General features: G+C 43.1%; 2 protein-coding genes across 4 annotated transcripts; one reads left to right on the forward strand and one right to left on the reverse strand.

The window, feature by feature from the left end:
• The first annotated feature begins 4204 nt into the window (after positions 1-4204).
• Positions 4205-17428, forward strand: ptk2bb (protein tyrosine kinase 2 beta, b). Of its 2 annotated transcripts, XM_077016904.1 has the most exons (31): positions 4205-4348; positions 5936-6170; positions 6467-6645; positions 6765-6852; positions 6955-7034; positions 7118-7180; positions 7300-7354; positions 7560-7700; positions 7873-7947; positions 8192-8293; positions 8393-8510; positions 8706-8739; positions 8946-8989; positions 9165-9212; positions 9332-9429; positions 9586-9667; positions 10127-10227; positions 10838-10953; positions 11095-11195; positions 12135-12224; positions 13472-13676; positions 13814-13928; positions 14183-14242; positions 14387-14509; positions 14607-14756; positions 14873-14908; positions 15531-15555; positions 15672-15718; positions 15849-15983; positions 16150-16230; positions 16505-17428. In XM_077016904.1, exons 2-31 carry the CDS (start codon positions 5985-5987, stop codon positions 16742-16744), a joined length of 3018 nt encoding a protein of 1005 aa, XP_076873019.1. In that variant the 5' UTR covers positions 4205-4348; positions 5936-5984; the 3' UTR covers positions 16745-17428. The 2 variants fall into 2 exon arrangements, 1 of the variants encoding a protein (XP_076873019.1); XR_013133173.1 differs by lacking the exon at positions 16505-17428 and having other exon boundaries at positions 15853-15983.
• On the reverse strand, positions 17058-27014 carry chrna2b (cholinergic receptor, nicotinic, alpha 2b (neuronal)). 2 transcript variants are annotated; one of them, XM_077016907.1, is made up of 6 exons: positions 26393-27014; positions 23425-23576; positions 22687-22731; positions 22144-22253; positions 20122-21301; positions 17058-19959 (listed from the first exon to the last, which is right to left on the reverse strand). In XM_077016907.1, the coding sequence occupies exons 1-6, from the start codon at positions 26451-26453 to the stop codon at positions 19834-19836; spliced, it is 1674 nt and encodes a 557-aa protein (XP_076873022.1). In that variant the 5' UTR covers positions 26454-27014; the 3' UTR covers positions 17058-19833. The 2 variants fall into 2 exon arrangements, with proteins under 2 accessions (XP_076873022.1, XP_076873021.1); XM_077016906.1 differs by having other exon boundaries at positions 26384-27014.
• Between the last annotated feature and the right edge of the window lie 213 nt (positions 27015-27227).

The following is a 27227-nucleotide window of genomic DNA, read 5'->3' on the forward strand; positions in this document are numbered from 1 at the left end:
GTATGAAGAATATGTGCCTATATGTGTCTATTTTAAGCAACCAATAAAACATTTCATTGTTTTTTAGTGCTAAAGACATTTATATTATTTATTAATAGGGATGAAAGAAAGATACATTTACATTTAAACTGCTTTCTGCAGAACAAGCAGGGAATGGCATTCTGATAACACATTCATAAAAAGTGATCTTACCAGCTTTAGATTTCACCATGTCAGGTAAAATTATTTTGCATAGCAAAAAAATAAATATTACTGAAGTGAAATTATCAGCAGAAATAACTGAAAATGTATTTGTCTGACCTAATTCTTTACAGTCATGGTGAGGAAAGTACTCTGGGCTCAACTCTGTCTTTGGGTTTAACCCTGATGAAATATGCCCTAGCTAAAGTCCTGCTTGTAATTACACACTGTAGACTTGGGACTAAACATGCAGTTAAAAGGCTGTACTACTGTAGAAACCTATGCTATTCTAAGGCACAAAGCCATGACATTTAGCTGAAAATGACATCTGTTTGGTTAATTTATAATCACTATCTTTCATACTCTTTAAAAGCCAAATAAATAGCTTAAATCTTCACTCTTTAAGAGAGACTTTAGTTAGACATGTACATATGTTTTCTAGTGGGTTTGATGACCCACTAGAATGATCATATGGTCTAGAATGACCATAATTAAGACGTAACAAGGACACATTGTGATTTTTGGTGTAATCTAACATGGGGAGACTTCAGGTCACCAAAGCTCTGCCCGGGGGCTTTCGCCCCCTTTACCCAGCTCACTACATTATTTCACTCTTAAATTAGAAGACAAGATTAATATCATGGTCTCATTAAGTTTTTGTACTGTTGTTTGCTCATGCTATGGACACTGTGGATGCTTTCAAAACCAGGGAAACTCATGAAAACTTTTACACCATATCCTAAGAATTGTTTAGTTCCACATAAAGCACTGACTGAATAGGGTGGATGAATTTGGGATTAAAGTAATAGTTTAAAAACATTCGTTGTTTAATAGTTTGATAGCATTAGTAAATTATTAATGTGAGTACATACATTTCTTATGCCATATCTCCTACATCTTAAAAGCAGGGTTGCCAACTTTTGACGTTCGCTTTTGGAGTGTGATTTTAACCTGGAGCCGGTGGCGAGTGTATTTTGTTGCGCGGGGGGGGGGGGGGGGGGGCAACGTAAAATGGACACATGTTATATCGCCGGTGGATGGCGCCAGAGCTAGCGAACTAGTAACGTATTGTATCATATATGTGGATCTGAGGTAAATAAACTGGATATTTTTTTTGGCGTGAGATATCGGAAGTGTGGCGTGAGAGCGTCTGAAAACGGTCAAATGCGTGTGTCTCACGCTCAATGCGTGAGAGTTGGCAACCCTGTTAAAAGTATCATTTCAAAACTTTCATTAAATTTTTATACAATGATCCATAATACTATATTCCTTGAATACCCTTCACCCCTTTTTAAGGTCTAATAACTGCTCATAACGGGCCTTAACAAGCCCTATAACGGGTCCTGCGACAACACTCTGATATAGAGAAGCAAGCAGTAGACCGACAGTGTCTTAAAGCATCGTTTCAATGTAGGGACATTCAGTGTCTGAACCCAGTCGCCAAGGAACCAGAGCAGCTCGGCCACTTGTGTAGTAAGCAGCGCTGACCTGTTACACTGTCCTCATCTTTACGACCACGTGCTGCAAACACTTGCATTAATAGTACAGATGAGTTTATGACTCTCACCCCATGTTATTTCTGCTTTATTTAGGCTTACTGTGTGCTTTTTAACATATGCGTGTGTATCCATAAGATGTTGCTCCCTCCTCTGGTGTTCTAGTGCCACTGCAGCTCCTGAGGTAAACCAAGACTGCATGCAAACACACTTTGTACACCAAGTAGATAGTTGAATGCAAAACAGTCTTGGCTATTATACTGGAGATGCTATCCTAATTAATCACTAGGTAAAGTGGTTAGCAGTGCTTTACAGTACTAGTAATTCTTCTTATAGCATTTGATATTCTTTGATTACTAATGTACTTTACATATGAGGTTTGTTGCTATAAGCTTCATTTATTTATGCCTATTGACAAGAATATGTGGTTTTACATGATAACCAAAACATAGTTTACAGATTTGTTAATATTTTTGGCACACGTGCATATTAACATGAACAGCATGCGTGTTGTGTGTGTGTGCACGCTTGTGCACCATGTAATAACAACATTGTGTTGTCTGTGAGTGTGACTCATTAATCTAGCTGGATCTAACAGAGCCATGGGGGGGAGCAGGTTGAGAGAGAGAGAGAGAGAGAGAGAGAAAGAGAAAGAGAGAGAGCGCGCTTGTCCCTGCTGCAGTGTAATCTAATTAAATGATGATGTAGGTGAAGCAGACCAGCCCACTCTGTGCCAGGGTGCATTATGGGACCGTGGGCACAGCAGCAAGCACGCTGTGCTCTGATAGGCCCAGCACACTGTAATTGATGTGTCGGAAGGTGCAGGTATGATACCTTCACCATCACTGTGTAAGGAATGTGGCTCTGTATAAAGCCCTGATTAGCCCTGATTAAACTGACACTGTGCTGTGGCAAAAAGACTGATGTGTGGGGGCCTGTGAAAAGACCAACTAGTCTGGGCATAGATGTGTGTGTGAGTGTGTGTGTGTATGATGCAAGGATCGTAATGCCTCCAAATGGCTATGGTGGTACAGGAAGCATCCGTTTTCAGAGGTAGCATGATAAGGTGTATAATGTAATACTGTGAAACTTTTTTAATTCTTGACACCAGTACAGTGGCAGTCAAAAATAATTGCTCAGATATACATATTTTAGGTCCAAAGTTTGGCAACAATGATAGCTCTGTAAATAGAACAAAAAATGTATTTCTTCAACAGATTCTTCAAGTTTCTTAATATACATTTATAAGATTACTAATACTGTATAATTCACAAGGATTTCAATTAAGAAATTCCTTATAATATCCTCCTTCTGCATTAATGACCTTTGTAGACAGAACCTTGTTGATCCTGTGGGGAAATCTTTCCGATTCCAGGGGGAAATTGGTGACGTTTCAGTGGGTGAGTTGCTGGTTTGTCTTTTCAAGCCTTTTTATTCTTCTGTTCTTAACTGGGCAATCCTGAAACACCAGACATTGTGAGGCTGTGTGTTTAGTGCAATGTGCTCTATATCCAGGTGAGAGTGAATGTTGAGCATTAAGGTGTGAGAAATTATTCATTGATCGCTGAATGATTCATTAATTAGATCACTTGTAACAATCTTTATGATTGTATGTGAAAGTGGTCTGCGGTATTCTTCAAGAGAAGAGAAAGACCTACAGAATAAACACTGATAGTAATCTGTTAGGTGTTTGTTCAACAAACAATGAGAGCATGAGCAACTCTTCTTGGTTGCCAGTAAATTATCTGATACAGTTTGTATGTATATAGTACACACTGCTATATACCTGACATATATGCAGTTATAGAAAATGTTGAGCCATGTTCTTATGGCATTATTGAGTTAAATGAGTCTGTTTCACTTCAGGCCTTACTAATAGGGTAGATTAAATAAAGACGTTTTCTTGCTCATTATCACGATATGAAGTTAATCTACAATTTTGTCAACTCTTGTCACCAACTGCTGCTCCAATTGGTTCGTATTCAGTAAAAATTACTTAATCTGTATGTGATCTAAAATAATCTAAAAGTAACAGTCACAAAAAGCACTGGACGTATCTTCGATCCTGTTATGTCACGGGAAAATAACTGAGGATGTTCCAATCTCTGCCACTAGATGTCAGTGTTGGTAAACTCTAGAAGGTTGATTTAATTTTGGCGCTATGCCTGACGCTCCTACGTGAGGGTCGCCTTCTTGATATTATAGGGTCATAATTAATGACATATTAAAATAAGAAACCTAGATCGGATTATCTTATTTTTTAAGAAAGCAGGCATGTAGAAGCTTCTTCTTCATACAAGAAGTGTGTGGACTTTCATAATGTTTGGTGTATAAAAGTGTTTTTATTTTATTTTATCTTATTTACGTTTTAATATATATAGATGTATATAAACATTTTTGGAAAAACATGCCTCAGTAATTAAGCTCAAAAGTACACTAAGTTAGCGTATATACCACGACGCAAAAAAAAACAGTAAACTTCGCTTCTCCACCCCCACAAATTTGAAGCAAGTGTGGCAATTCAGGAATAAGCAAGTAGGAAGTTCGAAGGGCGACCCGAGTAAAGGAGTGGCTCCAAGGTACCGACGTTCACCTGAACACCAGCACACTTGGGCCGTTCAGCGTCAAAGTTGTACGGATATGAACCCAATATGATGCCGCTACTTTGCGAGGTCAGTAATCCAACAAAACACAACGCGTTTTACGTTTGCATCCTAACGCGCAGCATTTAATTAATGTATGTAGGCTGTGTAATTTATTAAAACCTACTTTTAAAATGCCTTCGCGACGTGCCACGACTTGCCTAGTGTAAGAGTACATACTCTGGAGAACATTTGGAGTACATTATTTAATAAATCAATTTGCTTACTTTTGAACTTTGACGTTATTCCGTCAGATTAGTTTGTTGCACGATTTTGCAAGGAACTCGTGTCCGGACAAGTCCGGCCAGGAGATAAAAAAAACTTTACCGTGCATTCCAGTGTCGCAGTTAGATCATGTGAAGCGGTTTCTATAGCCCAAACCTATAGCTGTGTCTTTAGTTAGTTATTAATATCTAATTGGTGCCAGCTTGTACTTTAAAACAAGCTTTTAAAGTTTTGAAACATCCCTTGTTATCTGTTAACGATGAATTCTGACAGGTAGTTACATGGTGGGGGATGTTTTAGGCACTTCAGGAATATTCCGTTACCATTTTGGGTTGAGGCTGTTTGAGCGTGTGTGTCTGTGACAGGTTCACACTTGAAGGCCTGCTGTAGGCCCCTCACCACTCACCTCACACACCGACACCGACCTGTGGCCCTTCTCTCTCTTTTGTCTTGGCTTTATCTTTTTGGTAGCCCACACAGGTCAAGTCACAAAGGCATGTTTATGTGTCTTGCTTGTTTCATGCCTTGTAACAAGTGCCAATTAAACGCTATCGTTCGCCATCGGAGAAGCGAAGTGGGCGTAGTGCGTTACTGGGGTAGTATTTAAAAAAACTTATTTACATTTTACTCTACTCTTATATTTATGCTACAAATATAAGACATTTGCACAGTTTCATCATTTCAAAGTATGGAGAGAGTATTTTTGATTAGGGATTATACCTCTGAGGAAACAAACGCAGCTTCTTTGTGCAGTCTACTCTACCCCAGCCCTACCGTGTCCCTCCCGGTTTTGATGTTTGCTTGTAAGGTTTATGACCTCTGGAGGTCATATCTCACCTCCATGTTACCTGTGCTAAATAACCTTTTGCAAGGTAAAGAAAATGTTGTGGTATAGGGTGAAGAAAATATCAAACTATTACATTTATAATTATTAGTAAGAGGAATAGTTGTAGAGGTAGGAGGAGTCATATTTTACCCAAGTTACAGTTGGAGGCTAAAAATTAGGATAGGGCTTCGATTTAAACTTGAAGTAATTTGCCACGCCCATGTTTAAGACAGATGGTGTATGAACTTTCACTATCATGATGCTCAGTACTCTAGATATGACACGTGCTCGTTTTTTTTTTCTCCTGTGTGCATTTGGGTACTATGGCAACTTAGTTATTCGAGGTATGTAGCCTCAGTCCTAGTGAGGAATTCATTGCCTCAGGTTAACAAAAACAGTGAGGAGACTCTCTCTCTCTCTCTATTTCTTTATCTCTCTTTCTCTCTCTTCATTCGTCGACCATATGTAGTTCACTTCAGTCCGTAAAACCTTAACATCAGCAGGGCTATCACAGCCCTTTGGAGATGGTCCTTGACACCTTGCTGTGTCGTGTGTGTTCTCCACAGGTGTGACGAAGGTGTGGTGGTGTGCAGGCTGCAGTGAGAGGTGTTAAAAATGTCAGGCGACACAACCACACTGACATGGAAGCTGCCCAGCCCGAGCTCTGACGGGCCCAAGAGCCCCGTGTTTGGTCTCGCTGGAGAGGGCGGACCCGTGAAGATCCTCAAGGTGTGCTTCAGCAGTACCAACAACCTGAAGAACTTCAAACTGGTCAAGTGTGACAGCTCATGGCAGATTAAGGTAAGAGTCATTGTGTGATGAAGTGTGTAAGAAGTGTATAACTAAAAGGTTCTAATAGATGTCTGCATGTACATTCTTACTAATTATTTTTAATTATGTAAGCCTATGTAAGTACTATGTAAGTGCTATATAGGTGTAATGTAGGTGCTGCGTAGGTACTATGTAGGTATGTTATAGCGACACAGTGATGCTACTTTAAAATGTAGGAAGTGATTCCAGCAATACAGTGCTGCTCTCCAACACTAAAGATCCTAAGCTATGGATGGCTGTTGACTCCCCCGCCTGTCCCTTCCCAGGCCATCATCCAGTCTATCCTGATCAGTGGACGCTTGGGCCCAAACGTGCAGAACGCCGGCTGCTTTGGCCTCCGACTCAAACACCTGAAGTCTGAGGAGCTCCACTGGCTACATCCAGACCTCACAGTGGGAGAGGTGGAGCAGCGCTATGAGAAGCTCCATGTGGAGGCAGAGTGGAGGTGAGGAACACTCAGGGGCAGTCACACTGATGGTGTTCATGGAGCTGGACACCACGGCCACGTGGAACATGTCTCACCCAATTACAACGACCCAACTCACACTGCCGAATACCTTTCAGATATGATCTGAGGATTCGTTACATACCACTGAATTTCTTGGAAAAGTTTAAAGAGGACAGAACCTCGCTGCTGTACCTTTATCACCAGGTACAGCACTCCTCATACACAGGTCACACTAGCGTCTGTCTTTGGGATGGCAGGGACTGGTATTATTGTGTGGACATGAACGCACTGCTTGTTGTGGCGTAGGTTCGGAGTGACTACATGCAGCAGTATGCCAGTAAAGTCAGTGATGGCATGGCCCTGCAGCTGGGCTGTCTGGAGATCAGGTGGGACTCACTGGGATTTTACTGCCTTTAATGTGGACTAATAGCATGGATTATTCATTAATGAGTAATTATGTTTGTGACAGGAGGTTTTACAAAGATATGAATGCCAAAGGCCTTGAGAAGAAGTCCAATTTTGAATTGTTAGAGTGAGTCATAAATCTTTAAAACCTTATAAGCTTGTTTTTATAATCATCAGTTTACATTGTTACAAGTACTCCTGCAACAGCTAAATACTTTGTTGGGCCAACATTTTGCTTTGTTCCAGGAAGGAAGTTGGTCTAGAACTTTTCTTTCCACAAAAGCTGATAGACAGTATGAAGGTAAAATATAATTTTCTGAATTTATTTTGACCATTAGCAGTTATTTTGTTTCTGCTCATAAACAAAATACTGTATGTTTTGGGAAAGGATATAGACTACTATATATAAGCAGTAGAACATGCGGCTAATTACACAGTTATTGGGATTGATCAGCTGAGCGGGACTGAACAACCAGTGTTGACTTCCTGTCTTGTTTGGCCTGCAGGCCAAGCAGCTAAAAAAGATGATCCAGCAGACCTTTCAGCAGTACGGCACGCTCAAAGAGGAGGAGTGCATGTTCAGGTTCTTTAAGACCTTCGGTGAATGCATTAACTTCAATGAAGAGGTTTTCCCCTGTGAGTTAGTGGTGAGTTCTGAGCTGTGGTCTTTCTTTGTGGTGAGCCATTGATGTTTGCACTAATGCTGAGGCCCAGAGTTTTTACTGTGTGACAGTTTTATTTCTGGAATTTGTGCTTGAGGATTACATCTGTTGACATGATGCAGGAATGTCATGTCATTGCCTCCCTATGTCCTAACAGCAAGGATGGAGTCTAGCGGTGGACTTGGTCATTAGTGCAAAAGGTATTCGCCAGCGTGCGCAAACAGATTCATCGGTAAGATCACTTTAATGCACTTAAAACGCTACGCTGACTTTCAGGTAATTTCTACTTTAGAACTAGTCTCTAGACAATGTCCTAGGTTTGCACAGTCACAAGGTCTTGGTTAGTAACTAAAACAATTCCATAGTTTCACCAGTTTCAGGACTCATTCAGAGTTTGGTGTAGTTGCAGTTCCTGATTAAGGCGTTGAGGTTGGATACTACTACACTGTTTTCTGTTTTTGATTTTTTCCTCCCAGACGGTCTGTTTGGCAGAATTTAAACAGATCCGAAGCATCAAGTGCACTCCTAAGGGTGATGGCAAAGCGTTGTTAGACATCGAAATCAAGGGGGCCAAACAGGTGAGATCCTCGTAGCAGTTCCACATTTAATAGCCTAGTTGATAAACCAGCACTGTCATCCCCTACAGCACCCTGACCGAGCCTGTGCCCGTTCCACAGCCACTGTCTGTCAACGTTCCCACCGTGGCCATGGCAGAGAACATGGCTGACTTGATTGACGGCTACTGTCGAATGGAGAACAATACCGACACATCACTGATACTTAGAGCGAGTAAAGGTGTGTCAGATAACTTCCAATCATCTCCTCTTTGTCTTCATTCACTAATAGTTTTGTCCGTTGGTGCCGTGTAAGAAATTAGTTGTGATCCAAATGAAGTCTTTAAAATGTGTGGTCTAATTTGTGGGGTGTGGATGCACTAAATGAAGAAATAAGCCATGTGTGTTAAATCTTAATGAACTGTTTTTGGAGCAGAGCCTCGGCACGCTCTACCTGCGGTCCCTTTAGGGTAAGCAGTTCTTTATCCTTTACACTTACATTCCAGGTCATAGCTGTCATTTTAGCTAGACTTGATTTAAGGAATCATGTAAATGGAGAATTTTGTGTGGGACAGATGTGTCGTGGATCTGGGCATGCCGGCGTACATATGCACGTTACCCTGTGCTTTGTCCTGTTTGTGATTTCTCACTTATTTCTCATGGGTTCTTGTATTAGGAAGCTGCCTGAGCCTGTCAGAGACTCAGAGAGATACAGCAGGAGTGAGTAGCTGCAATCACAGCCAAGTCAGCATCACATCAACCTACCAGCTGCATGTCAGATGAGAGATAGACATTTCAGATGAGAAATAGACATTTCAAATGAGAAATAGACATGTCAGATGAGAAATAGACATTTCAGATGAGAAATAGACATTTTATTTTTTTCATTTCACAGACTCTGATATATACTGTGAAATTTCGGATGAAAAACCGGCACCTTCAGGTAAGTAAATACATTTATTTAATGTGAAAGCAAGTTTGGCTTGGTTTGTTTGGTCTCTTAAGCTTATTGCATCTTTTTCACATTCACTAAAGAGAATTGACTTTTTGCCTTCTGTGTAGTCACAAAATTTGGAATCTCTAGGAAGGCTATAGTCTTGGGACGAATATTGGGTTCAGGCTTCTTTGGGGAGGTCTATGAAGGAGTTTACAAAAAAGAGGTGAACTTTTCTGTTTGTTCTACATGTTGGCCACTGCAGTTTAATTGCAAGTCTGTAACCTGCTCCAATTAGCGAATGTTTTGTTTTTATATTTTGGCTGCAGAACGTATTATAGGTTCTAATAATGATGAACTGGTGCTTTCTTGTCTGAATTAGAATGGAGAGAAGATCAATGTGGCTGTGAAGACCTGTAAAGACTGCTCACCTGATGTTATGGAGAAGTTTATGAGTGAAGCAGGTAGTACAGACAAGAAGACACAGCTGACAAAGAGCTGCTCAATGCTGTCTATACCAGTGGATGACCCATGTAATGCTATCAGTGTTGCAATAAATGCTAAATATGCTTGCAACACTATGATATTGCAAGCAAGGCCAGTATTTTAAGCATCACAATATAGATTGTTTTAGACCAATTATTTAACAGTTTTTTGTAAACACTAAATCAAAGACTTTTTAAAATGTGCCACTACTATCTTACAGTTCTTCTCAAGCTTCAGGTCTAATTTATTAGCAAACAGGAATAAAACTAAAGTGCCACAAGAGAGTGTCTTCAAGCGTAGTGATATTATGTTTTTGCCATATTACCCACCTTTATGCAGCCTGTCTTGCACTCACCTGTCCTATCTCAGGCCATACCAGCTGCTTTAATGTCTTAACTCTTAACCCATCCCATTTGTGCCTATGTTCATGCTCGTAGTTATCATGAAAAACCTGGACCACCCTCACATTGTGAGTCTGATCGGCATCATTGAGGAGGACCCAGTGTGGATCGTTATGGAACTCTACAAATATGGAGAGGTAGGTTGCTGCCACTTTCACCTTTTTATGTTAGACCTTTTCTTTTTTTAAGCTAAAGTAGCCCACATATAGAAACACATAGTGTTTATAGTGATGAACCTGCCAAATGTAAAGAGGTTAAAATCGTTAAGCATTTGGCACTCATACATATTAATCAGGACGACTGTAAGATTTTATGACCTTGGTTTTGGGAGCCCTTTTCTGACTCAGCTTGACAAGTTGCTCAAAGTTTTCAGTCTGTCCAAACTATTCCTGGAGCATTTCACATATGCTGATAAAATAATTCCCTTTTGTGGATGCTGGGTGAAGGGTTTTAGTTTGATTTGGCTAATCTGCAAAGCAAAGCAGAAGCCAAAATGGAAAAGACATGATAACGCTCTCCGAGGAGAAGCCACAGAATCCTGGGGGAATTAATAGGGCCTGAAGGGCCTGAAGGGCAGGTGTCTGGTTCCTGGTGTAGTAGAATTCTGGGAGATAAACTATATGGCAGTGGAAGATGGTACAAAAAAACCTTTTACACTGTATTAAAATAAAACATTTCCTGAAAGCTCTTAGTAGTTTGTGGATTTAAGGGGCTAAATTCTTACACACTGCATATTTATACTTTCAGCTCGGAGACTACTTGGCCAAAAATCAGAACACTTTGACCAATGTCACACTAGTGCTCTTTAGCGTGCAGATTTGCAAGGCTCTGGTGTACTTACAGGGGAAAAACATGGTGCACAGGTATGCTTATTACAATCACCGAATCACTGTTTCTATTCTTCATATTCAAAATAAAACTTCAGAAGAATTCACTTTTCCACTGGTGTGTGTGTGTGTGTGTGTGTGTGTGTGTGTGTGTGTGTGTGTGTGTGTGTGTAACAGAGACATTGCTGTGAGGAATGTCCTTGTTGCCACTCCAGAGTGTGTGAAACTAGGTGACTTTGGCCTGTCCCGATACATCGAGAATGATGAATATTACAAAGGTAAAAGACCTTTTGGGTGACATATAAAAGTAACGCACTGACCTCCAGATCCACTCACACTCAGAAAACCACTGATAGTGGCAGCAAACTCAATAGGCCATGGGCAGAGGCATCAATAACATTGTTAGTGTTTCCATGCTTGTTTTTTTTGTTTGTTTGTTTTTTCTGTCTTCTGAAATGTTAATTGCCACCGAGAACAAAATAGGTTTCATGATGACAAGCTTTTATGACTCTCACATGGCATCAGAACAGATGAAGGATATCCCTGCTAGCTATTTTAAATTCCTGTTATGTTCTTTATTTTGGATATAATGGAATTAATTCAGATCAGTTTATTTGTCTATTGCTTTTTACCACAAGCGTAATATTAAGGAGAAGTGTTAGTCTGTCCCAGACCGTGCTCCTAAATGAGCAGTGGTGAAAGGCTTCTCAGCTAGGATCTCACAGGCAGGATGTGGCTGTCTCTGGCATGAATGAGCAAAGCTGCTTCCTTCACCCATTATTACACCTTCACAGGAGCACCAGCCTCTGAGAACACATGCTGAACACACACACTAGACACACAAACTGGACACACATGCTAGACACACGCTAGACACATGCTTGCACACACACATTGGACACACACATTGGACACACACGCTGGACACACACACTGGACACACACGCTGGACACACACGCTGGACACACACGCTGGACACACACGCTGGACACACACGCTAGACACACACACTGGACACACACGCTGGACGCACACACTGAACACCAGTGCCCAGCCAATAACAGAAGTAGTTCACTGTGGTGGTAGTTCACATACAGATCTGAAAAACAAATGGAAAATTGTTATTTAAAATGATATTACTGTTATTCTGTTATAACTTTGAGTTGGTTAAAGCACTTTTAAGTAGATATTTGGAATCTTTTCTTCATGTGTTCAGCCTCTGTGACCCGATTGCCGATCAAATGGATGGCCCCTGAGTCCATCAACTTTCGTCGCTTCACCACAGCTAGTGATGTCTGGATGTTTGGTAAGTCTTGTTCAAGACTGCACCACTCACTGTAAATCACAATATAAACCTAACTCAATTAAGTTAAAACCACAACGTTTTGGCCCAGATTCAAAGTCTTCAGCGGATATAAAGTTGATTCATAAGATGGCACTTTTAAACCTTATATGACCCTATACACTTTCAGAGAATACAATACACTTTCAAAAAACATTTGTTTGGTAAGTCATCAAATTTATCTCTCACGTCTCCTTATAGCTAACTGCCTTCACTGTCGTAGTGACAGAATTTGAACTGAGGAGTCCAGAGGTGCTTGTTGAGTGTATCGGTAATTAGATGTACACGAAGTGTTTTATAGTGTGCACCACAACTCCCAAGTGATGCAACTCGTTAAGAAGACTGGTGTAATTGCTCTCTCACTGCTAGCTGATTGAATGCACTGTCATGCCCCACACAGAGAATGGGTGTTCGGTCTTCTCCCCTTTGAGTAAATGGCAGTTTGGAAACACACCGAGATCAGCAGCAGGTGTTGAGGTATAGATATGTGATGGCCCTTTATTCTCCAAGGGCCCTGTTACTGGGAAACCCAATTAGAAATTAGCAGCCATTGGAGAAAACCCAGAAATACAGACATTAAATTATCTTCCAATTTAATGAAACAGACAGGTTATACATTACTAGTGGAAATGTGTTATTATGTGTTATTAAGTGTTGAGAAGTGAGAGTTAAGCAAGACGGACACCCCAGGGCAAAGTGTTTGGGCAGAAGATCAGACCAGTCATCCGTCTTTTTAATGCAGAGATTCTCCTTCAACTTGAGCAGTCAGCAAACTTGGAGAATTCTCTCTGACATATTGACATACTGGACAGCCCTGTGTAAATTGCATTAGACTAGCCTATCTGGGAAGGCAAGGTTTGTTGGCTTCTCTGAATCATAATCATGGTCTCGCACTGTCTGATGGATGACTCTGCGTAGGAGGTCTGCCCTTCCTGGTACAGTACCATCAGTTATGGGAGATACAGCAGATCCATGAAACCACGGCCTCGTTCTGCCGTGAGGTTTGTTGTGGAGTGCTCTGTTGATCCACGCCTGTCCCGTAGGGTGATGCTCTTCATTACAAAACTCAACACATCGCACTGCGCAGATACAATGTCCAGACTTGTCAAAAGTTGTATATCCGGCTGGTGCTTAGAGAGACTCCGTTAACCTGCGTCGGCCCTTGGTTAACATGCAGTCTGCACTTCTCTCTAACTCTGCTCCGTGTGCAGCTGTGTGCATCTGGGAGCTCATGAGTCGTGGCCAGCAGCCCTTCTTTTGGCTGGACAACCGGGATGTGATCAACCAGCTGGAGCAGGGCATCCGGCTGCCCAAGCCCGAGTCCTGCCCTCCCGCGCTCTACTCTCTCATGACCCGCTGCTGGAGCTACGACCCCAACGAGAGACCCACCTTCACCGAGCTTGTCTGCAAAATTAGGTTCCTCTCCCTGTCTCGCGTTCTCATGTTCGCCTCAGGAATTGCGTTATTTTGCACCGATACAGTTTAGAGGATCCACAAAGCAGGTGTGTTTTACAGAGTCCAGTAGTGTAATATGTGCTCTCTGAATGGCGTAGCGACGTCCACAAGATGGAGAAGGAGCAGGAGGCAGAGAAGGAGAGAGACAGAGAGAGAGCTCGTGTCACCAGGTTGATGGAGCCCAAGATCACCATCAGCGAGCCTCCACCCAAGGTAGGGTCATACCTACTAATGCAGTGTGTGTGTGTGCGTGTGCGTGTGCGTGTGCGTGTGCGTGTGTGTGTGTGTGTGTGCGTGCGTGCGTGCGTGCGTGCGTGCGTGCGTGTGTGTGTGTGTGCGTGCGTGTGTGTGCGTGTTTGTGTGCATGCTCCCGCTTACAGAGGTAGGCTGTGGATTCCTCCCTGTATTTTCACGTGTGTGTGTGTGTGTGTGTGTGTGTGTGTGTGTGTTTGTGTGTGTGTGCACAGCCCTCAAGATTGAACCCAGGCCGCTTTGGGAACACCCTCAGCATTGGTCTGCACATTCAGGTAACTTGCATGTAGTCTGCTCTTGCAAAAGGAATTTGAACTTACATCTGTCTGGTCTTGTGTGTGTGTGTGTGTGTGTGTGTGTGTGTGTGTATGTGTGTGTGCCTGTGGCTTTTTGTGACGCTCTTGTGTACTGTTCTGCAGCTGAACGAGGCGTTGTGTGCCAGCTCTCCAGACCTGGCCAGTCCTTGTGACTATCAGTCTCCCATAGACTCCACCAACAGCCTCTCGCCCCCCAGCATGGCCCTTCGCCGCCTCAGTCTCGGGGTACAACACAGCTGCCACTCATCAGCTCCTCGCCAGAAACACATCCTGTTGGACTTGTGGGAGTTGTAGTTTTAACAGCCTCCTGTGCATGTGGCAGGAAGGGGAGTTCAGTGTGGGGCCTTCCAGCGTGGAGGACGCACAGCGACTGTGGCAGGTGGAGAAACAGCGCCTCCACGACACCCTGAACAAGCAGAAGGAGGAGATGGTGGAGGATAAAAACTGGTTGGAGAAAGAGGAGAAACGTCTGGTGAGAAGATCCTTCACCCAGTCCTTTTACTCTTAACATGGACATTTCAAAGAAATACATATTCTTTGCAATGTGTATTTGACTTTCGTCCTGGGTGGTTCGCTTTCTTTTTTAAGGACCTCAAGATGAATGAGAGCACCGTTGTTGAGTTGGTAGGTATCTTTAGGACACCGGCCTTGCAAAGTGAGGGCTAACATGCGTTTCCTTGGAGACGCATGAAGGCTGAACTGCCTGAACTGCCCAGTTCTGTGTACATGACCTAACCGACACCTGCGATCATCCAGCGTCACACGGAAGCACAGACAGCCTCACAGATAATTGTGTACTGTCTCCCGCCCACACACGGTTCCGCCGGTACCCAATCTAGCAATTTCCTGACATCTTAAATCTTAGACAGCTGTGCCACTCTGAATCCCCACATTACAATTTTTCATTTGTTTGTTTGTTTGTTTATTTGTTTGTTTGTTTTTGCTGGCTGTTAATCCACTCTAGGCAGAGGTCATTATTACCCCAAAATAGAGCATTATCCAGCAACACACAGAGAAAAACACACACACAGGAATACACAAGAAACACAAGAAAAATTGCATAATGAACAAAATGTTAAAATTGTTGCTTCTTTCCAAACTTGAATGTACACTATATATGTAATTGTTTTACATGTTCTGAATGCATGTATTGAAAAAGATACCAGACCTTGACAACAGACCAGGTTAACTGACACCACATGCTGTAATGCTGACTAGGTTAACTGACACTCCTCTCTGTTTCCAGCCTCCAGACCCTCAGCCTAGCTATGGTAAGTCCTCTGCTCTTTTCTCTCAGTGTAATGCTTGTTCTCGGTATACTGTGCATACTCAGTATACTGTACTTTATCATGCACCATTATGACCTCTTTCAACTCCTGCTATATAGCTGACCTTCAAAAGCCTCCAGAGAAGCCCCCGAGGATCTCCGTGCAGGTAACGACGCCCCAGCATACGGACCCTCCACGAAGGGCTCCGCCGTAAAAGTGCGAAGTTTGGGACACTCTTCTGGGTTGTTCTGCCCAGCTGATTGGCACGTTGTGATTCTGGTCCCCTCCTCTGTCAGCCAGCGCCCACAGCAGAGCTGGACCGCTCCGAGGACAAGGTGTACCAGTGCGTCATGGATCTGGTTCAGGTGGTAGTACAGCTGAAAAACGACGTCAACGTGCTGCCGTCCACCGAGTACATAAGCGTAGTCAAGGTAACTGGGGCTTTAAACCAAGATGGCTGCTGCTCTCTGGTGTGCCTTCAGATGCTACAGGCGCTCGGCTAGAGTTTGGGAATTCTGCCGTATAGGATTCTAATACAAAACATTGAATTCAATTAAGATGATGTTAACTGTTCTTTGAACTATTTCTTTCTCACAGTCTGTTGGATTGACTCTGCGCGATCTGATTCGCAGTGTGGATGATATACTGCCAACTCTTCACGACTCTGTAAAGACAGAGGTAATCTCACCACTTAACCACCGCTTCTCACGAATCATTCACAGATCTAACTGAAATGTTCCACCACCATTGCTGTGTTAGAAGACCTTTCAGCGATTGCACAGGGATAGTTTCCCATAGCAGACCTTTTCCTGATCTGCTCTTACGTCTGTAGTGTAACACAATTCCACTTTCCACGCTCAGTCATGGCAAGGCAGGCCACGAACACTTTTTATTTTGCTGCGATCAGAAAAGCAGCGAGGGTGTAATATCTTGTCTCCGTCCTCGCCGGCAGATCGAGGGCACGCAGAAGCTTCTGAACAAGGACATGGCGGAGCTGATCAACAAGATGCGGCTGGCGCAGCAGAACGCCATCACCTCTCTGAAGGAGGAGTGTAAGAAGCAAATGCTCACCGCTGCACACACGCTGGCCATGGATGCCAAGAACCTGCTGGACGCCGTGGACCAGGCGCGGGTGCGTGCCAACCTCGCCCGCCCCAAGCCCCAGGACGCTGGTGCCCTGGACTCAGAATAGAGGGACCGTGGCTCACTGCGTTCTAACAAACCTGCTGACTTGTAAACCTGCCGTTCTGTCGCTGGACGCCTAGAAGGACCAGTGTCCTGGACCATGATTATGTCTAGTGCTGGGATAAGTCGTGGTCTGTGGGGATTATTTGTTCAATGTTCCATTTTTGTCTCTGGTAGAAATGGCCAGCCACGTCCCTGGAGTAACAGTGTCTTAACGTTTGTAATGATGGACTTAACGGTCATCTAAAAATTAGACTTAGATGTGATATTGTGGTGTGGGAATTAAACTTGGGAATAGGGTTGATTTTTTTGGAGCGGTGCTGGACTAGGCATAACCTGTTTGTACAAAAGCTTCACGTTTTCTCTATGGTGAGCTGAAATATGAGTCACCTTGTATGTAGGGGTGAAGCATATGTGGATAGAATCAGACCTTTGCCTTGGTAATACTCGTCCTTTTATTATAACGCAATGCATCTGATTTACATTTACATCATCATTTGGGAGATGCTCTTATTCAGAGCAACTTACATATTCAGCACTGTGAGAGAACATGTTTATCTTGGGATCCAACCCTTGACCTTGGTGTTGCTAGCATCTCATTTTGCCTGCTTTACTGTGGGCTGTGGAAGCTCACCTCATCTCATTTCATCAGGCCCAGATACATGAATAAAGTCTGATGTTTATAGTCTCAGCATGCACCTTGGCCGTGTTTCTGTCCAATCTGAAAACCCACATACTGAAGCAGTCTTGCATCACTGTCATCATATAACTTGTAGAAAGAGGCCTGTTTCTGATTGGTGGACATAAATCTGGTCACTCTGGATGTTGTAAGCCATGTTATTCCTCTTACCACATGCCCCACTGACATGGCCTCTCTGCATGGGTAAGAACAGGAACCAAATCACAACTGCCTGCGGAGACCAGGGGCCACAGTCCGCTGGGCAGTCTGGACCAGACAGCGCTCGCTGAAATAACCCTGTGTTTCAGGGAAAAAGTCCCAAATTTGGCTTCATAGCCAAAGTAAAACGCAAGATGAAATGCAGCAAAAGTGCCAGTAACTGCAATGCGTGTGCTCGGCACCTGTGGACAAACTAGAGTGAAATAATCGCTTCTTTAGCTGTGACATAGGCTGCAGGACAGGAACCTGATCTCAAAATTCTCGTTACACAATCTTTAATGTGGACCTGAGCCAAGATCTGATTTCAAGTTGTTTTGTGAAGTCACATTAAAAAGACCAGGAATGTGAGGTTTAACTGTATTTCACTGTGAGATGAAGTGTTATAAAACAGGTGTGAAACCGTCAACTTTTTAGTGCAAAATTCTACAGTGCTCATGTCATTTCTGTAAATACTCATATGATTGTGTACAACAGAGAACTATATTCACAAAGAATTTCTAACCCCTTTTCTGTGTTGTATTCATGACTGATTGGCAAACTTTTAGAAACTGAGTAAGACCAAATCGTATCTGCAGTTCAGTGTAGTTTCTCAGCAAATGTTCAACTAAGAAGCAAATTTAAATGTACCTTGATGAAAGTCAGTTTATCAAAATCTTTTTACACTTCTTACTTTTGGAGAGTAACCTCCTTATCATACCAAGTTTATATACCTTTTACAGGAGTTGATTAGGTTCATTAACGTGAATTCATGAAAATGTACTTAGAATTAGTCAGTTTTAGTTCTGCGAGTCTGCACAAGTCAGTTTTCTGACTGCTTTCTCACGACTGTGTATGTGCCCAACAGAGGGTGTAACATGTAGGTTCCTGCACATAAATGTATTCTATAAGCATCCATCTTCCTTTCTGCCAAACCTCAGGACTTCCTCCAGGCCCTGTGACTGGCTTGTGTTGCTGCACCTGCATCTGCACCCCCAAGTATTGATTCTTTAAAAGGTCCGTGCTTCCTGTCAGACTGAAATTAGTGTTCATGCATCTAGTTCATGCATTTTTTCTAGTGAGTGCATGCGTGTGTGTCTGTCCGTGTGTGTGTGTGTGTGTGTGTGTGTGTGTGTGTGTGTGTGTGTGTGTGTGTGTGTGTGTATGTGTGTGTGTGTGTGCACTAATGCATGCTCATATTCAGATTTCTAAAAACTGGCCCATAAGCTCTTGGACTGTAGGATTCTTCTCTGGAGATGTTTGCCCAGCATAAAGCACCAGGGTTCTTGTAGTGGTGATCCCTAACATACTTTAAGCTTGTGGTTACTTTGGATTGGTCAGCTGCAGTAGAGCTCAGCTTAAACATTAACTATGAGAGCCAAGATTAAATTGAAGGAACTGTGCTCCAAGAGAGAATTCTGGCTTACAGGGACTCATTTTCAGAGAGAAATGCTGGCACTCACAGCAAGATTGACTTTGCTGGAAAACAAATTTACTGATGGCTACAATTTAAGAAACCTTCAACCTTAAACCTTAAGATCTAGAAGCCCTCTAGTTCTCTCTGTCTGTGTTAATCACATAATTGTAATATATAATTCACTTGAGTATTGTGAATAAATCTGTCCGTCTGTAACCCCATGTAAATCTCAGTTTAGTAAACGGCATCACTTAACAAAGTTAAAGAGCTTAATGCTAGGTGATGTTAAGTTTTAGAGCACTTAGACTTTGATATCATGCTTCCGTATCAGGGTTGTCAGTCCCTCATAATTATGGTGCTTCATACGTAACAGTTTCACAGATTTGGCCTTTAGAGACAAACTGCTGCAGGATTACATCGTAGGAACCAGCCTATGCCATTGCTTAGCAACCGCTGTCTGAAGCAGTGCCAGCTAGCACATCTTCTGTCTCACTAACTCAGAAGCTGATCCACTGATCCATGAGAGAGAGAGAGACAGATGGAGAGACAGAGAGAGAGATCACCTCTCAAGCTCTGCCAGACATCTTTGTTAAGGTGGCGTGTTTTATTGTACAGTATCCGCTGTGGGTATGTTACATGCGGTGATGTTTGCTTTCGGCCCGGCCGCCTCCGGTTTGTCACGGGGTCTTTTGTTCTTCTGTGGGGTGTCGTGCTTCCGTGTTACTCAAGGCGCGTCCCTGCAACTGCCTGTACTGACACGGGTTCCCCCGGCGCCTGGACACGTCTCTGAGCGCACGGCCCGGCTCTAGATCATGCCAGCCAGCCACGGTGGGAGGAACAGTCCGATAGTTCCCAGGAGACACACGATAATAAACATCCACAGGAAGATACGGTCGATCACCATGGCAACATACTTCCAATCCTCTTTGACCTGTGTCAAAGAAATAATCAAAAGACGTCATTAGCAAGTAGTTTTGCTATGTTATATTTCACTCATTAGTGATGTCTAGAAAAAAATGGAGACACTGAAACTGAAAGGGAATAACTGATGATTCACTAGTCAAGTTGGTGATTATCTGTGATTATCACTTACACTGAAGTCAGCATCCTCCGCCCTCAGGTGGTCCGCAATGTAGTGAACGCCCTCTAGCGCCCGCATGACACTGGGAGACAGAGGGCAGCTCTGGTCGTCAGACAGCGGGCTGTCCTCCAGAGCGGTCCGCTTGATATGGTTCACTCTGCCCCCCGGGAGCCTGGGGACGGGCCCTGGGGACACGTGCTGCATGGGCGGCGGGGTGGACCCGGGCGGCTGCGGTGAAGGAGGACGGAAGGAGAGGGAGAACGCGGAAGAGACCGGGAACATCTCCAGGTCCTCGTAGTAGTGACACAGACGTGTCTCCTCAGCTCCCACCTCTCCTCTGATCCAGCTCGCCGAGGTGCTGAGGCAGGGGCCAGCGTGCATCCTTGGCATTCTGGGTATCCCGGGTGTCCCGAGGTCCCGCGGCCCCTTACCTCGCTGCTGCTGCTGCTGGCGTAGGAGAAGCAAACGGTGTCGTCTGCGCCCGTCCGGCGCCGGCCGGCGCATGAAGAGCCAGCGCGGGATGAGGTCGAGGAAGATGGCATGCACCCAGTGTGGCATCTCATGCGTGCCGGGCGAGCGGTGGTGCACGTTGAGCACGAACACGGTGATGATGATGGAGAGCGTGACGAAGATCATGGTGAAGAGCAGGTACTCGCCGATCAGCGGGATGACCAGCGACGTGGACGGGATGATCTCGGTGATGAGCAGCAGGAAGACGGTGAGCGAGAGCAGGACGGAGATGCAGAGCGTGATCTTCTCCCCACAGTCCGACGGCAGGTAGAAGACCAGCACGGTGAGGCAGGAGATGAGCAGGCAGGGGATGATGAGGTTGATGGTGTAGAAGAGGGGCAGACGGCGGATGATGAAGAAGTAGGTGATGTCGGGGTAGATCTCGTGGCAGCAGTCGTATTTCTTGGTGTTGTAGGTGCCCACCGCGTTGACGATTGCCCATTCTCCGCTCTCCCAATAGTCCTTGAGGTCCACGGTGGTCTCCAGGCGCTCCAGATCAATCTTGGCCTTGTCATACGTCCACGAGCCAAACTTCATCTTGCAGTTCTGCTGGTCGAAGGGGAAGAAAGTGACGTCGATGCTGCAGGAGCTCTTGTAGATGGCTGGAGGAACCCAGCGTATGTTGCCCGTGTAGAAGAGGTGAGCTTTGGTCATGTGAGTCACTGCAAACTCCCCGTCTGCACTGAGAAGGAAAGACACTGTGACTTTATAATTTATGATTTTATCATTTGGTTGACATATCACAGTATGAATGGGAAAAGTAAAGTAGAAAAAAAACAATAACCTAATAACTTTTTACAACACTTGCTCATGATGTTTTAAACAACCTGCACGGTCCCTTTGCTGATCCCATTAGAATTGGATGTGACTATTAATATAAATGTAAAGCAAAAAAAAAAAAAAAACCCAAACCAGCTGCGCTAATCTGTATTCTTGTGTTAATAAATGTGCAGATCCTCATGGGACATAATGGCTTTTTAATTCAATACATTTAAGAAATCACCTTCTGATAATTCGGTTTCAAGGTAGTGACAATAGTTAAGCATGATCAGGTATTGCAAAAGCACATAGGTGACAGCTAAGAGGCAAACCATTAAGGATTAATTATCCATCTGGTCTCCTTACAGCTATGATTAATGCTGTGAGAGTATCCACATATCTCCAGTGCGAAAAAGGGCTACGCAAGTTCAAGAACCATCTGTGCAGTGAAGCTGCACAACCACTAAATAACAGCAGGTGGTGTATTTTTAATACGTTGGTACAGACTGTTTCTGAGGGACTGTAATAAATGTGGCATTGTATTACACTGGTGATAGCGGATAACCTCACCTCACCTCTGAGATAGCGAGCTCTGCACTTTTAATGCTCTACACAGCACTTACAGTTATCATCCATTACCTTGACCCCAGTTTGCTTTTAAATAAATGACTATATAAAAGTATTTTGCTTATGCCTAACAGCGTCCTAACTGAATGTGTGTGTGTGTGTGTGTGTGTGTGTGTGCGTGATTAGTTCATCACTCACTTGTTGTACAGCACAATGTCTGGAACCCAAATCAGCTCTGATGGGACCCTGATGGAAGTCACATTGTCATAATCAGATGGCTTCCAGCGTAACTTGTAATCATTCCACTCCTATAATGGGAGATGGAAGAGGTCATTTTAATAAGACTTTATTATTATTTTAGCATTGCATAGATTTCCCCTGATTTCCTATTTGATCTTAACTGAATAAGAGGGATATTTAAGCTTCAATCCAGTCTCTCATTGCCACAAAGTATATTATTAATTATTTATACAGAATCAGACATGTTGATATGTAGCAAATGGCTTTCCTCATGCCAAGTTCTACTCTTAATTTTAATTCTAATTCTAATCTTAATTCTATTCATATATGTACTCTACCATTCCATGGCAGGCATCTGGAAGAAAAAAGAACTGGATTTCATTGGAGGTGTCATTTATGTGTTTAGACAGACTTGTTGAAAAGCATTGGTCCTAACTGGCCCAAATTGCTGGGGAAGTGAAAGGTTTACAGTATGTGTGCTTGGAGAAATACTTGGCTAACCTGCTTCAGCCATACGTTGGTGGTCATCATCTGGTTCTTCTCGTCCTGCAGAGAAAAGGGGGGTCAAAGAACAGGAGGAGGTGAATCAGGACGCTGGGGAAGCCTTTGAACCGTAATATCCTGATGGACCACATTCAGGGAATGTCTCATCTATCAGGCCTATTGAGTTAAAGGTCTGGTAATGTGGTTTCTGAGGAAGTACTTGTTGCCATCTTTATCAAATTAAAATTTACAAGGAGTCACTGGAGGTTTGGGGCAATTTATTTGAATTTCTTACTCTAATCTTTTTTTTGTAAAAAAAAAAAGGGGGGGGGGGGGTTTAAATGGAGAAACTGTGATTAGTTCCAAAACCACAAGGTATGTCAACAAATGCAACTGAAGTAGATGAGAACAAGAGAGCCATGTAGGTGTATAGCCATATAGTCATGTATAGCCACTATATAGGTGTGTCATATCTTAAGGTAATTTGTTGTGTTTTCATGGTAAGATTCAGATTCAGTATCAACTCATGATGCTATCTATCTATCTATCTATCTATCTATCTATCTATCTATCTATCTATCTATCTATCTATCTATCTATCTATCTATCTATCTATCTATATCTAAAGAAACAGAAAGCTAGAGACAGACAGAGAGAAAAACAGAGATATTGAGATAGATAGAGAGAGAGAAATGTTTTGTGTGACATGTGGGACTGTGCTGAAATCTTGATATCTCTTTGTGCTTTAACAGTTACCACATCAATGAGCTGAGCGATGGACAGGCCAAACTTAACGATGACCACGTCTGAGGTGTTTGGCACAGGCCGGGACCACTTGTTGTAGCCAATGAAAAGCTTTTTGAAGAGTTCATCCTCAGCATGCGAATGAGTCTTCTCATTGCAGGAGGCTGCCAATGCAAGAAAAGTGAGTGTGAAACATTCAAGGCATTTGCTACAGTGCTTCAGACACAGGGTCTACCCTTTGGAAACTTCCCCATCACACTGGCTCCTCCCCCTTCATGATTATCCATCACACTGGCTCCTCCCCCTTCATTATTACACATCACACTGGCTTCTCCCCCTTCATGATTACCCACCACACTGGCTCCTCCCCCTTCATGATTATCCACACTTGCTGTCCATTCATGAACACATTAAGACATTAAGATACATATTCACCAAATGTATGATTACAAACATTTAACAGAATTATTTAACAGAATCTATTTAACAGAAACTCTTCAGAGAGACAACAGACTTGTTATCAATATTGTTCACTTTCCGATCACAAGACCCCTACTGATATGGACTGTTAGCCACAGGGTGTGTTTATATGGTCAACCCAGCAGGCACACAGACAAAAAAACATTCCAGCAACTCTGCTGAGTCTGATACTCACACCACTGCAACACCCACCGCTGTGCTGATACCATTCACTGTTTGGTTTGTCCTATGCTCCGTCTGAGCTGTGATCATGATGAAGCAGTGTGACTGATGAAATGTGCATGTTAACAGATGTGCATGTTAAACTATAGTCTGTAGATGTACATCTGTAAGATTGATATATGTAATACCATGATAAAACAGATATTTCTAATGAACTGGGTTGTGACAGTGTACATTGTCTTCTCCAAATATTATGCAGTCCTGAGCCTAATCCCTACTGTACCATATTACTTTGTTTACCTACTGTTAAATCAATCTAATTTGACCCTTTTGGACTGTTTTTACTCTACAATTATGTGTTTGCCTGCGGTTACACCCTCCGCTTGCTTGTGATCCCTACTGCATACCCGATGTTGATTCCAGGATTATCCTCATCTTTCTCTGCACATTCAGCCTCCTGCCTGGATCTGACAGCTATTACTGCTAGTCAGAAAAAAAAACCTAAGAAATACGCACGTGCTCTGGCCTTATAATTGTAAGTCAGTACATGGTATATACGTTTTTCACCGAGATCCATCTAGGGCCCAGGGAGGAGGTTATTTGGCGTGATTAGATCAGTGGTGTGTAGGCTGCGAAAGGACACGAAGTGGCACGACGTCAGCGTCATTTCCACATCAGCTTAACAGATTAATGTTACATGCGCTTTTTCCACACTCACCTCATCCGTCAATTAAATGATAAGAAATGCCCATTTTCTCTGCAAGGAATGTGAGGAACATTTAGGCATGATAAAGCCTGTGACATAAATCCATATGGTTTATTTGGAAAATTTAGCCCAGCAACAGTAAGCTGATGTTTCATTTGTTGGAATGAGTCTAAATAATTTACCCTCCTGATGAAACGTTTGGATTTGGATGTGTCTTTCCCAGAGGAATGTGAATTTTGTCTTAAATGAATTTATGGATGCAGTGCATTGAGAGCTTCAACGATATGCTCCTCTGTTTTTCATGACTGCGCTAAACACCCACAACGACATTATAACCTCAAGTCTGTTGGCTATCTGGTCAGGCCTACATCTAATATGTCCCCTGTAATAGTTTCTCTGCTTTTTTCTGTAGACATATTTTGCACATATTTAGGGATGAACTCTTTTGGAGGGGCCAGGTTCCTATTTACCTGTGCACCTTGACCATAGCCTCCTTTCTAACCACCTCTTTAGTCATGTGAGTCACATGTTGACCATAGCCTCCTTTCTAACCACCTCTTTCTAACCACCTCAATTTCAGGACTCAGTCCAAAGCTACGCAGATGTGGGAATTGAGTCCTGCGTACGCAATGCCGTGATTTGCTGGTCTGGAACTAAAGCTTCATTAGGATGTAGGCTACTACGTTATTAATGGCCTCTCTATTATCGCGCAGTAAATGAATCTCAGGGATAGTAGCTGCATGTCATTAGCAAAGCAGATGAACGATCTGGACATAGGAGGACAGGGGGCGTGGAGGACCCTGGCGAAGAACCCGGCGTTTTGGCACTGAGGGATATGTGAGAAGAGAGCGCAGAGTGTAAACCATGCGCTACACACGCCCTTGAGACATTTTGACAGTTCGGTTAAATTTTGACAGAACATGCATGTTTTTTTTAGTAAATCCACGATAATAGAACTTAACCAATCAAACAAGGCTAAATCTGAACACGCCAGTACATAAATTAAAATAGCATGCACTAATTTAATAGTGAGCGACAATAATAAATATAATACTCCTTCATCAAAAGAAGTTTTTTCACACTTCCTTACACTTTATTTAAGTGCTACTCGATGAAAGAAAGAGGTAATGCCTGCGGGATTTAACACTGCGATCCAATAACCCGCGTTCCGCCTTCGGTCAGTCGCAGCGTCCGTCTGTTCTCAGTGCGAACACCACTGGACCACTCCACACAAGTGGAGTGATGGACTAACCTCACATCACGAGAGAATTAGACTCCCGAAGTCTCCACCAAGTAGCTAAGTTAAGTCACCGTGTCAAGCTCTCGAAATATCAGAATTCCAGCTTATCTATTAAGCTGGTAGTACCAGACCAACTATGTATGACCGCCTGCCATAAATGTATAGCGATTATGGGATGATGAGGTCGTTTCTGGTAAAGGGGTGAACTGATGCGCATGTTCACCACTATTCACACTTACCTGGAATCCTGTTTTAATAAAACCTGTAAAGTACATTTCGCTGTTTGTTTACTCTAGTAAATACATTCAAACATTTAGGAAATTTCAGGACTTTTGTGCGTCCGTATTGGTAAAAAATGTCAAGCAAAAACTACAGGGACTTACTTGACTCACATAGGATGATAAACAGGAGAGTGGTCCTCAGAGAAAACAGGTGAATCACAACGCGCTCCATTATTTCAGATTCAGCTTTCCAAGTCTGGCATGTGTGTTTGCCTTAGTCCATGTTGCCAGGTGAACTTTTCCCTCTGTGTCATGTTGTTTGTGGTTATCGTTTTAGTTTGGTTTGGTTTGGTTATCGTTGGTTATCGTTTTGCGGGCTCGTTTGCGTTTACGTGGCTTTGGGGAGTCAAAAAGCCGAGTTACACGCTCGCATTCAGAAGCCAAATATAGTTGCTACTTATTTGTTAAAAGTACGTCGTCGTCCGGAGCGAAAACTGACTTTCACATATCACATATATCCAAAGTTCTTCCATGTGACTGTATCCATTCACTAACGTCTCTCCTTCACGTGTAGTCGCCGCGTAGACGTTGAGATAGAGGGATTGCGCACCTGTTCGCCGGGTCACAGGAGTGTCACATTACAGAGCAATTTACAATATCCAAGAATGTTATTAACAGCGAAGTTGTTCCATGTTCATTTAAAAGTTTTGGTATGAACTGCAGCAGTATTTGTCACCGCGTTGGATGCTTGTCCCCCGTCTCCTGTCTCCCAACTGACCATCCTTACGCGCAATCTGTCCATCCAAAGTGATGTCAGGAAAAAGAAGGAGGGGCCTTGATCCGAGGGTTATGATCGAGGGAGTTCCCCAATTGCATGTAGACGCAATATCAATTCTAATAAATAAAATCATTTAATGTGATAATGTATTTATCTTAGAGTAGACCATGCTTTTTAACCAAAGTGTGTTAACTGTATAACGAAAGAAACCAAACGTATCAGTAACCT

This window comes from Brachyhypopomus gauderio, chromosome 9, assembly GCF_052324685.1.
Source record: "Brachyhypopomus gauderio isolate BG-103 chromosome 9, BGAUD_0.2, whole genome shotgun sequence".
NCBI classification, from domain to species: Eukaryota; Metazoa; Chordata; class Actinopteri; order Gymnotiformes; family Hypopomidae; genus Brachyhypopomus; species Brachyhypopomus gauderio.